The following is a 12963-nucleotide window of genomic DNA, read 5'->3' on the forward strand; positions in this document are numbered from 1 at the left end:
ATAAAGACTAGAAACAGTTAGCAGGACCTAATGTAACAAAATCCAATTAGCAGGACCTGTAAAGCTTACTAATTAACATGTGGGGTTATGTGACTGTTTCTTGACTGTGAGCAGTGACTTCCTCCACTAATTGACTGAGAATCTCATGACGACTTGTGCAGATTAAACCAAATAGAAAGAATGTGATAATTGGTGACTTTTAGAGGTGCTGGTACAGAGGCAAGCTAGCTGCTTACCCCTGTTGCCAGGCTTTATGCTAAGCTAAGCTCCTGGCTGTGGCTTCATATCGAATGCAAGAGTGGTAATAATCTTCTCCTTTAAAGGTGCTAAATGCGAGATTGGTAGCATTTCTATTTCCTCCACATGGCTCTCAACATGGCAACGGCTCGCAGCTAACAGTGCTAACAGTGCTAACAGTGCTAACAGTGCAAACAACTGCAACAGTACTGACATAACTAACAGTGTTAACCTGAGGGGGAACCGGAGTGTGGGTTCTACGCTTTGGCGACGGTGCCGTCGGTGAGCACACCGTTATCAGCTCGAACCGCTATATGAGAACAGTGCAGAGCAGTGGCCGTGAGCTAGCCATTGGGGCACGCTCACATGCACACACACAGCTATGTCAACAACGCACGGAGAAACTCAGATTACAACACACACAGAGGGAGAGCAACTTCATTCTCTGCTCAGGTAGACATTACTCCACTGTATCTTTACATAGATAATAGTTGTTTAATGCTCTGAATCCCGTATAGACAGTGCCTGAAATGCCTTCTGATTTTTGTCCACGAGTACCCTTTACTTCTAATTGCGTATTGCCACCTCCTGGTGAGTCTAGGTGCGCACCCCTAAACACCTGCGTAACTGAGCTATTTATATATTTGTGTACACTTTGATTTGTATTAATAGCTACATAAAAAGTTTTTAACCAAATATACATTTATGTACAAACCTTGGAAATCTAGGCTATGTCCTATGTGGGCCTAATGTATGTAATGAAATGCATAAAAAAATACATTTGAAGTGGGATATATTACCGAGATATACATATAAATATAAATATATCCAAGAGACAATGAACATGTCATGCAACTGCTGAATTAGGAGACTGGCACCTTTTTTGGTCCAATTCAGGCACTGTGTATAGAGAACCCTTTAACTCACGCACAAGCAAGAAAGCAAATTAGCGTATTTCCCAAAATGTCAAATAACTCCTTCGAAAATTAGTGTTGCCCAATACTGTTCCCAATACCCAGCTATATAAGAGCATTCAGCAATGTGTGATATATACACATAACTGCGATTACACAAAAGGACAGTGCTTTTTTTTACCTTTTCTGCACATCAATGCAGGATGCGTCATACATGAAAGCTTCAAGGAGCAGTGAAATGCAATGCTTGATTACAGGATAGCTCAAATGATCACACCTGATCTATATAAATCTATATTATTTCCAGATAGCTCATGGGTGCAATTCCACAGTTGACAAGTGGATTTGCCCTAAGAGAATTCAGCTATCAAATAAATCATTAGTATTGGGTCATTTCACTGACCTGCAAGGAGATAGGGAGCCCGTATCTCCAACTGGAAGTTAAACTCGTAGTCCATGGAGTTGATGGCCTCCTCCTCCAGCAGTGAAGCCAACCACAGCTGAGGGGAGTTGGGAGTTTGATCGTGAGGACTTGAGGCACAACTAGGCCTGTCCCGCCTAAAGGTAGCAAAGCATAACTACATTAAAATGGAGCCATCTTGAAAGAACACAGCCTATAAAATGTTAGTATAGTCAGTTTCCATCCATATAAACATACATTTGAGGGCTAAAAATACAATTTACAGTGTCGAATCCAACTTTAGAATATACCAAATTTGTAACATGGTGTAATATTAACAAGACAGTAGCTTTTATATTGTTTTCATGAATGCATCAGTTTTTCTTACGTTCTGGAGAAGTTGGGGATAGCCCCTGCTCCTCGTTGATGGTCCTCTGTACCCGAGGTGTACACACCGGTGGGGACGAGACCCTGATGCCTCCGTTGGGCAGGGTGGAGAGCTCAGAGGAGGTACTAACCAGAATATGGACCGTCTCCATAGGGGGGATGACCCCGAGGTTAACCACTAACACTGTCCTCTCCAAATCCTCATCAATCACTATGTGTCCTGTAAAATCAGACTAAATTAGTAAACAACCAAATCTTTTAAATGTACCGCAATTTATATGACTCTCAAGGAGCCCGAGCTAATGCAAAGCTGTCCAGAATCTGAGTTATCTTTGATGCCCTAAATACATTTTAATGTTCTGATATAGAGTGTGATACAGTAGTTCTACTTCTTTGTTTAATTAAAGTACCATACTATAATCTTACTATTATATCACACTCTTCTGAAACCATTATACTGTATTACTTCACTTGTATCTACCTAAACCTAATCCATAATTATGTCCACACTGCCCATCTGATGAAAATGTGTTTTACCTGAGTATTCATTTTACAGAAGATTTAAAGGGGAGCTCCAAAAATTCAGTAATGCACTTCCATAAAGTTTGAGGGCTTGTGAGTGACAGATTAATAAAAGAAAAGATCAAAATTGAAGCACCAAAGGCAGAGATATCCCAGCTTTTAGTTTTTAGTATGAGTCAATCTCCTAAAACCCTACATTTCCCATAATGCAACATCCCCTTAGACCCCCGATGTCTGGTAAATGTCTTTTAAAGCTCTAACTCTCAGTTTGTAATGAAGGCTGTCTGTTCAAATTTTGTAGTCACAATCCTGATACGACATAACCCTGATGACACAAAATTTGGTCACATGGGGGGCAGCACATCAAGTATAAACACAACATTGATGTATTAACACATTTTATGGTGATACTCAATTCAATTCAATTCAATTTATTTTTATGTAGCGTCAAATCATAAGAGATGTTATCTCGAGACACTTTTTATATAGAGCAGGTCTAGACTGTACTCTATAGTGGCTAATGTGTTAGCAAACAGTTGCCTATTTACCAGTGGTAAATTCTGGTAAGGTTCTGAAAAGTGAATTCAATGCTGAAGAGCCATAAACCTGCAATCTTTCTAAAAGCCAGCAGGGGGTGACTCCTCTGGTTGCAAAAAGTAGTCTGTTAATTATAATTAAAACCTTTTTGGTCGCCTAAAAATGTCTAATTCAGCGTTTGGTTGTACTTAGCTCCGCCCTCTCATGTCACTTCAGGTTGCGAAAAAACAAGACAGCCAAAAACCAAGAAGGCGACAGCCAAAATGCCGAACTATTGGCTTCAAAACGGAAGTCCACAAACCAGTGGGTGACGTCACGATGATAACATCCACTTCTTAAATACAGTCTAACCAATTTACACATCCAGCAGGCAACGTTACCTTACCATTAGGAGAAATATCCGTCTCTTTAGCTGCTAAATGCTCTACTATGTTCACCAGCTATTAGCTACTTTGACGTTTGTTGCTGAGCAGGTAGCGTACAGTGGGTTTATCTGTTTGTTTGTTTGTTTCCTCCGCCAAGGCCAAAGGCCTTGAAGGAGGTTGTGTTTTCACCGGCGTTGGTTTGTCTGTCTGTCTGTCTGTCTGTCTGTCTGTTAGCAGGATTATTCCAAAAGTTTGCGATGGATTTGAATGAAATTTTTTGGAGGGGTGGAGTGTGGCACAATGAACAATCCATTAGATTTTGGTGGCAATCTGGGCCATGATCCGAATTCAGGTATTTCTTTTAAGGATTCCGATCAGCCTGAGCATTAAGACCACAGGGTAAAGCACATGCTGACACATGTTGATGATGCATGACCCCGCCTCCTTCTGAGAGCAGAGAGATACGTGTGTGGATGTGTGGTGAGACCATGGATGTATAAAGAGAACTGGATACAGCATTGGAGGCTGGGCCCCTTTCATTCCTATGAAAGTTGCTCAGTGGCACATGAAGCCTAAATGGCTCGACCGGATCCTGGGCACATGGAACATGTGCAGTACGGGGTCCCAACGTCACACCGTCGTCACAGCTTGCGCTCCAGCCTCGGTCTGGGTCTCATTCACATGAACGGAGGAAGGGAAATAACTCTGGATTTGGCTATTAGTGCATTTTACAACTTTAAAAACTTAATTTTTTTAATCAGAACTATTAGAGTGTTCGTACTGGGGAGTTGATTCACTTCAAACAAAATTATCCGCTGAGTTACAGACATCTCTTTCTCAATGTAAGTCTATGGGAAAAATACTTTTTGGGTCCAATGGCATCACATGACTGACAAGGAAGTTCCAGTACCGCCGTTTGGCCACTACGAAAGTTGGAATCAATGACCAGCGCACTTCCTGGGGGCTTGGGCGAGACAGGTGCGGGAGCTGCTGGCCGTCCGTGGTAAGAAAGAAAATAGTGGTAGATGACGGGATGAGAGACAACGTAGTGTAACGTCATACAGACATAAGGCTGCTGAATGAGAGAGGCATCCGCCGATACGTTACACGGAAACACACCGTGTTAATAATAAGCCGACCACCTTACAGTACCGCCAGCTGTGAGCTGTGATCTGTTTTTAAAGTCACGCACCTTGGCGGAGGTCTGCGCTCTCCAAGTGCCATTCTAGTTTTTGCTGAAAACAGCTGCCTGCTGCTGTTTGAAACAGGGTTTCACACATTGTATTTTGAAGCATTGCTTATATAACAGTATCGATTAGAGCAGCTTCAATCTTACCGCTGCCACTCTGGAGTGCTCCATTAGATGTGTTGCAGCAATCCACATAACAGTCATCAATTTTTGCCTTGTCTTTGATTTGCAGTGTTATAATCTGACTGGATATCATAGACTCAAACCCCACAACGATAGAATTTTCCTCCAGTGGATAAATGAAGATCCCTAAAAGGGAGTTGGAGAGAAAAAACAGAAATAAGGGCATGAACCAGTGGGTGAACCATTACACATATTAAGTCAATGATTTCACAACAGTGTGTTTCAGAGCATAAGGTTGGTTTAAATTTGTTGAATGTGGCTAGTGTTCACATAGCTGAAGTAAACAACTTAGTCTCCTGTAGTGTACACACTCACCCTCAATTGCATGATCCTCAATATTTTCATAGGTCATAGAGGCAGTCATGGCCAGAGTATAACCCCTGACACAGGAAGTGATGTCAGAGACACTGAGGGGCAGAGCGCTCCGGTTCTCCTTGTTAATGAGTCCAGGCATGGTGCTGGTTTTAGGATTCTGGTTTGTTGTCACATGTCAGAAAAAAAGATTTAAAAAAAAAAAATCATCAGATAATGATAATGCTGACACTTCAGACACAAAAGCTGTCATAATGTATATATAATGAATAAACATATTATGACTTGTGTAAAATATATATATTATTGAAACAATTGGAAAAAAAAATTAAAACGTAATTAATTATTATGACATGTTATTTCATTATTCTTACTGTGATAATAACAGAGTTTTTATTGAATATTCATTATCCAATCATTTCTCCATGCCCCCTGCCTCTCAAGCATGCTCAACAAACTGCTACCAAATGTAGCCTGTTAGCTCCTGTTAGCTCCTGTTAGCTAGAACAACAACGATGTCAAAAGTAATTATCGACAGCTTTGAAACTATCTGCTGATGTGAATGAAGACCATAGAAATAAAACAAATGGGATATATTCTATGTCTATGATAAAGGCAGTAATACACAGACAGAAACTAACACCTCCTTTATTTTATTGACCTTAACTAAAGCGCTCGTGCTATGCTACCTAGCTATCTGGCTAACCTGTGCCTGTGAGCTTGGAAAATGACTCTGGAAGTGAAGAGCCAGTGTTAGCAGTGTTAGCTACTAGGTACTAGCTCCTGTTAGCTTGCACAACCTCAGAGAAAGACACAACTTTAAAGATCACAATGACAGACAGTCTTTCTCTGAGGAACATCTTTAGAATCAAAGCACTGAAACAAAACTCTGAATGAACTAACGCTAGCTATCGTTAGCTACAACCACCCCTCCTAGCTAGTTAGCCTACTTAAACTTAAACTTTAAACTTTAAACTCGCTAGGTAGCTTACATGTGCTGCTTTGTTAAGATAAATAAATAAAATGGTGATATTAGTTTCTGCGTCTGTCTTTTTAAAGGTCCCATATCGTGCACATTTTCAGGTTCATACTTGTATTTTGTGTTTCTACTAGATCATGTTTACATGCTGTAATGTTAAAAAAAACCTTTATTTTCCTCATACTGTCGGCCTGAATATACCTGTATTTACCCTCTGGCTGAAATGCCCCATTTTAGCGCATTTTGACGGAATTGCAACAGAATTACGTTGCTAAGCAACAGCTTGGGTCCATGTGTACTTCCTATCAGCTGATGACATATACATACACTGTAACCAAGGCCTATTGAAGGAGGCTGAGTCACGCATCATCAACGCGTCATATGTTTAGGGGTATAACACATGCACAGTAAAATCTGGTCTGCCCTCGCCGAAATTGAGCCAATTGCAACGCACGTCTGCAGCTTCAGTTACACTGCGCATGCGTCATACCCCATACCCCAAGACCGATGTCCGCCCGTGACCCAGCCTCCTTTCCATAGGCCTTGACTGCAACCAGGAATAAACTGGGACACATTTAGAATGTTTACGTTTAAAATTGTGTCAAGGGTCTTAATATTGTATATTTTTGACATCACAAATAGACAGAAATCCTGACAGCTTGTTTCAAATGCAGAGTTTCTGAATATATTATTATATGTGTGTATTTCCCTGTGGATTAAGTGTTTCAATACTTTCACAGTATTTATGTAGGACTTAAGCCTGCTTTATAATACAAAAACATGAAAATCTCCCTTTTTTATAATATGGGTCCTTTAAAGCGGCAGCTAGATAGTTCAGTGATTCAGAACAGCGTTGGCATGGTGATGCTCTAGCTAACTAAGCTTGAGATAAGTTCTAGGCTAGCTAAGTGCTCTCTGGCAAAATGGTAGCACTTGTTGAGCCTGCATGAGAAAGTTTGCTTCGGCTGGTGGGCGGTGCTTGGTATTTCCTCAACTGATCTCAACATGGCTGCCGGGTCACAAACTTTCTCATTTTACAGCTAAACAGTAAAAAGATGTTTCTGAGAACATCTGAGGTGAGAAATAGACATTACAGTAACAGAATATTGATTCATATTTGATCAGTGCTGCCTAGTTTGACCGCCTGCCGCTCAGAGACGGCTCCAGCTCGGCTCTGACTGCTTGTTTTCCTCCGGTCTGTGAAATCTTGCAGATGCCATTAGGGGCACCGGAGGACACCGGAGGACACAGCGGCACATGATTTTTTTCAGATTACCTGTCTCATGCACTACTGTCATGATATAGTGATTGTTTTATAAAAATAACTTTTTTAAATCCTATTTGCTCCATTTCTACCCACTGCTGCTTTACGTGTTCATTAGAGTGACGGCCTGCGGGAAGAAACTGTTCTTGCGTCTGGTTGTTTTGGCGTAGGCTACCGGAGGGGAGAAGTTTGAACAGGTTGTGTCCAGGGTGTGAAGGGGTCTGCAAGGATCTTGTTACCAACCATGAGCATCAAACACACAGCAGGGTCTCATTACAGACTATAAAACTAGATGAAAGCAACCATCTAGATGTCAATTCAGTGCAGTGGGTTTATAGATATTCCATTCTCATTAATCTTCAAGGGTGTGATGTAAAAACCAAGGAACCTTAGGATGGGTGACACAGGTACTTGAGCATTTGAGATAAAGGTCACAGCAATAAAACAGATTTAGGGCGATATCATCATTACAACACACCAACAATATAACAGGAGAGAAAAAAAACAATCTCATGTGAGGTGAAAATGACTCTTCGGATACATAGAAATGCTCGAAGAGGAATGAAGCACCGCTAATTCTATAAGTTATTCATGTTTGTTATGTATCTGATGAATAAAATTATCAGTTGCTTGGGGGCCGTGCTTCATTCGTGGTTAATTTCATCTCCTCCACCAGCAATCTTGGTTATGTGCTGTCAAGGGTCTGTGCCTGCTGCACCACCAGAGCCCCAGCGCACAGGCTTGATAGGAAGTGTTATGACGAAAGCAATTTCCATAGAGACAGCTCTGCTTGCTTGCCTGGCTGCAGACTGACCAGTAAGATGCCTTTTTTTTAATGATGCTGTGACTGATTACAATTAAAACACCAAGCGACCTCTTTCCTTCACACAAACCCTAAAATCATATTCACTTCAGAAAATTCAAACAACTAATCTCCACAGACACAACTTTCACACTCCCTGGCTACACTAGAATCAATAACAAATTCAATCAGTCTTTCTAATAGCCAAACCGGCAGTTTTTGGCACCACATGGTTATTTATGGCGAGGAAAAGGTCATACAGATGTAATACAGACTATTAGTTGTCTGTTTCAACAGTGCCCTCATGTGTCCAGTCAGCCACAGATTGAGACGGAAAACAGGAATACATGCCTTTGTCCCTCTATAGAAACAGTCTCCTCGTACAGGTGAATAAAAAAAAGACTTAATTCAAGCACAGGTGCACTGCAAATTATCCCAATGTTGTAAGTGAACAGACATAAGAAATGAGATACAGATGCTGAACATCAATAAATGTGAAATGAAAGATCTATAAGGTGATGTGAATTCAAATTCTGAATAAGTCAACATCATGCTTTAAAAAAAAAAAAAAAATGTCCATGAGCTGCATGACAGGTGTTTTTTCCAAGGCATCCCTTTCTTTACAGTCTTTCAGCTTATAGTAATTAGTGTTAAAAGTGGCAGTCCCAGGATGCTCCTCTCCTGGTTGGTTCAGCCACATGAGTCACCCTGCCTCCCTCCTGGGTTTGATAAAAGACCACCAAACCATCAACTCTCAACATTTCCCATCAGCGTTGCCACACTCCTCTGCACTCATTAGTGTCAAAACAGAGAGCAGATGCTGCGGTAACCACCTGTTGACACACAGTATATCTGTTTACACTCAAGATGCATCACTGCTAGTTTTAATCATCTGACTGGCCGACCTTTTCTTCATTTCAAACAAATGACAGGGATGCTTAATATATGCATCATCAGAGAGAAACACTGCGGCATTAAAACGCGTCTGATATCATCCCAGAGTCAGCCTCATTATCTTACCTTTCATTTGTGTCAACTGGGGATGCAGCGAGGATCTTTCTCTCTGTCAGAAGTCCACTTATCATGAAAGATATCTCCTGCTCCTCCTCCTCCTCCTCCTCCTCCTCCTCCTCTCCGACCTCTCTCAGCTCCCCTTTTTTTGTTCTCTCTCTGTGGCGTAGAGGGAATAGGAGTGCTGCCACAGGTGGCAGAACCTACAGATGCAGCGGCCACATTGTTAGTTGGGTGTGCAATGCAAAGAAAGGAGAGCCTAGGAGCTGCTGCAGCGGTTCAATCAAGCACAGCAACATGTGGTTGCAAAAACTGTTTCATTTGTTCTCCGCCTCCTCTTCCTTCTCCTCCTCCTCCCTGTGGATGCTGGAGTTGGAGGGCTTTGAGAGAGGGAGAGAGAGGGAGAGAGAGAGAGAGAGAGAGAGAGAGGCTGAGACAGAGGGTCCAGTTCTTCCAATAAACAACCCCCTTTCCCATCAAGATGCGCATTCAAAGCATCAGCACCACCCACTCACTCCAGTTTCCCTCCCTGACATCGATGACAACAGGAACAATTCAGGTATCCTTTATAATAGCCAGGGATCAGAGTATATGACATGTATTGTAACACCAGGATAGTGGAAAAAAGGGCTTGGAGGGACAGATAGGTGGGTGAGGGAGCAATACATGTCTGCCTGATATCACCTATAATCTCTCTCTCTTCCTCCCTCTGGTGTTTTTGGAAAAGCCCTTAATGTTTCAAGTCCAATACGTCGGTGCTGGCTGTCTCTATGTTTGTGATCACTTGGTTTGATCCATCTGTTTTCTGGCAAGGCTACCATGACAATTAATATGTGTTTATAGATTCATTTTTGGTAGTCATGAAAATGTGGATAGTGTCTGTCCGTGTGTGTGTTTGTGTGTGGTGGGTTGTCTGAAATTCAGCATCCGCCTCAAATTGAATTAACTTGCAGCCAATAAAACCAGGTCTGCACACCCCCCGGCCCTCTTCTCCCCTCCCCCCTTCCCTCTCCACTCCTTCCCTCTCACTGTTTCTCCAGCCTCTCAAACACGGACACAACACACCACACACACGTCACGCACGCACGCACGCACACACACATCACACACACACACAACACACACACAACACACACACACATACATGCAGCTCATTCACTTTCTCTCTGTCACACAACAACCAAGTAGTGGGAGGGTTAAAAGCAAATTCACCTTAAATGGTTAAAAGGTTGTTTTAGTAACAAATAGCAACATTAAGACCTGTGAGGTTTTTTTTTCATTATAAGATTAATATGTAGATTATTTTCGTGATTAATTTTTTGGTCTATAAATTGGTAGCAAATAGTGACAATTGCTCTAAAACATTACTAAAGCTCACTGGTGGATGTCATGATATTGCTTATGTTGCTTATGTTACTTAACCCCCTGAGACGCAAAGGATCACGGGCGATCCCAACCGACTTTACTGTCAGCTTTACTGTACAGTTTTAGAACTAGAGTGGTCTGATGGTTGGTCTGAGGTACAGATATATGAAACTAGAAAACCTAAGGAATCCATTGGTACCAACCATGTCATACTAGCTTGTTGGCTAATAATGCTCCAAAGGCTAAATTTTGGCGAGGAAAAACCGGCCATGGTAATTTTCACAGGGGTCCTTTGACCTCTGACCTCAAGATATGTGAATGAAAATGGGTTCTCTGGGTACCCACGAGTCTCCCCTTTACAGAACATGCCCACTTTATGATACTCACATGCAGTTTTATGCATGCCATATAAATGTGTTATTTTCGCCTATTCTAAAATAGTGTGTTTGAATATTTCTGCATACTGGGGTCCCTAAACAAAAAAAATTACATAAATTCACTGTAAAGCTGAGACTGTTGTGGATCCAATGAGCCCAAATGTATTCATGTGTGATGATGTTAATCCCCATAGGAGACATTTCATTGTAGTGAGACATTTTTGAAACTTGTCCTCACTGTATAAAATGGACCTGTGGTGACCTCTAGGATAATCACAGCCTCATGAAACTTTACAACCACAAACTACAGACCTAGAGCATTCAGAGGATGCTGGATCAAACTAGAGACCTAGAGCATTCAGAGGATGGCTGGATCAAACTAGAGACCTAGAGCATTCAGAGGATGGATGGATCAAACTAGAGACCTAGAGCATTCAGAGGATGGCTGGATCAAACTAGAGACCTAGAGCATTCAGAGGATGGACGGATCAGACTAGAGACCTAGAGCATTCAGAGGGATGGAGGATCAGACTAGAGACCTAGAGCATTCAGAGAATGGATGGATCAAACTAGAGACCTAGAGCATTCAGAGGATGGATGGATCAAACTAGAGACCTAGAGCATTCAGAGGATGGACGGATCAGACTAGAGACCTAGAGCATTTCAGAGGATAGATGGATCAGACTTAGAGACCTAGAGCATTCAGAGGATGGATGGATCAAACCTAGAGGCCTAGAGCATTCAGAGGATGGATGGATCAAACTAGAGACCTAGAGCATTCAGAAGATGGATGGATCAAACTAGAGACCTAGAGCATTCAGAGGATGGATGGATCAAACTAGAGACCTAGAGCATCCAGAAGGTGGATGGCTTCCCCAGGTAGATTGACAATAAGGGGGTTTCTGAGCAGTTTACAAAACAGAAGTGCTCGTCATCTAATCGCCAAAAAAAATGCAATTCTTGCAGAAATCTCAAAATGTCAAAAGTTTTTTATCCAAAATCACAGCATGGCTTTTTCTTTTTTTTTATTAAAGATTATTTTTTGAGGCTTTTATTCCTTTATTTGTCAGAGACAGAGATAGTAGTGAAAGGGGAGAGAGAGAGGGGATGACGTGCAGCAAAGGGCCACAGGTCGGATTCAAACACAGTGCTCAGCTGCATCTCAAATTAATCTTCAGGTTCTAGCTTTCAGATGATGTACACCCCTTCTATGTGACATCTACTGCTGACCTGCTATCTCCCCCTAAAGACCCCATGTCCCCCCCTAAAAAAGACAAAAAAAGGTCTATTGTGTGTCTCAGAAGGTTAAATAATTGACTCACCAATTAGTCGACTAATTGTCTCAGCTCTAGTTGAACAGTGAGTCTGTGTCCCCATCAAACAGGAGGTAATCGAGCATGTTGTTAATTAATGATGTGAACAGGAAGTTCTGATGAATGCTTTATGTGTTTTGTACTTGTAAAATATTTTTGTTCCCATGTCAAGCACTGCGTTTACCTGCTGTGTACTATTTTTAAAAATTGATTAATTGTTATTTTTCGAGCAAAAATGCCAAATACTTCCCCAGTTTCAGCCCTCAAATGTGAGAATTTGCTACATTTCTTTATCTTATGCGATAGTAAATTGAATATTTTTAGGTTTTGGACTGTTGGTCAACAAAACAAGCGATTTGAAGATATATTGTGATGGACATTTTTCATCATTTTATTGACAGACCAAACGATTAATCAATTTATCAAAAAAACATCTAACAACTAAACATCAACATCTAAATTTAAGTTGCAATATAGAAAATATTAATCACTTAATCCAAAAATAATAATAGGCACATTTTATTTACATCACTTTTCTTGATAAAGGACAAAACGACAATAGGCCTACAGATAAACTTTAAAATAAACATCAAGATTACAACAGTGAGTCTTATGAGGAAACCCAACACTTCAGATGACATTAATAGAGAATACATGACATACAAAGCAAGTTTGAATGGAAAAAAATATTTTTGCAATTATTTTGTCTTTAATTGATTTCCATAAAGATGAATTGAGTATATTAAATCCATGATCGTGTAGTAGTTGTGTGTATATAATGTGTGACAGGTGTGTCAGCAGGTTCA

General features: G+C 41.1%; 1 protein-coding gene across 1 annotated transcript in view; it reads right to left on the reverse strand.

Moving 5' to 3' along the window:
* Positions 1–9946, reverse strand: part of vwa5b1 (von Willebrand factor A domain containing 5B1) — a 37281-nt gene extending 27335 nt beyond the window's left edge. The window contains 6 exon segments of the mRNA XM_037772794.1: positions 1555–1709; positions 1940–1958; positions 1961–2158; positions 4699–4860; positions 5050–5206; positions 9112–9946. Coding sequence (XP_037628722.1) covers positions 1555–1709; positions 1940–1958; positions 1961–2158; positions 4699–4860; positions 5050–5188 — 673 coding nt within the window. The 5' untranslated portion in view covers positions 5189–5206; positions 9112–9946.
* Positions 9947–12963: the final 3017 nt, after the last annotated feature.

The sequence above is a fragment of the Sebastes umbrosus genome, chromosome 6, assembly GCF_015220745.1.
Source record: "Sebastes umbrosus isolate fSebUmb1 chromosome 6, fSebUmb1.pri, whole genome shotgun sequence".
Lineage (NCBI taxonomy): Eukaryota > Metazoa > Chordata > Actinopteri > Perciformes > Sebastidae > Sebastes > Sebastes umbrosus.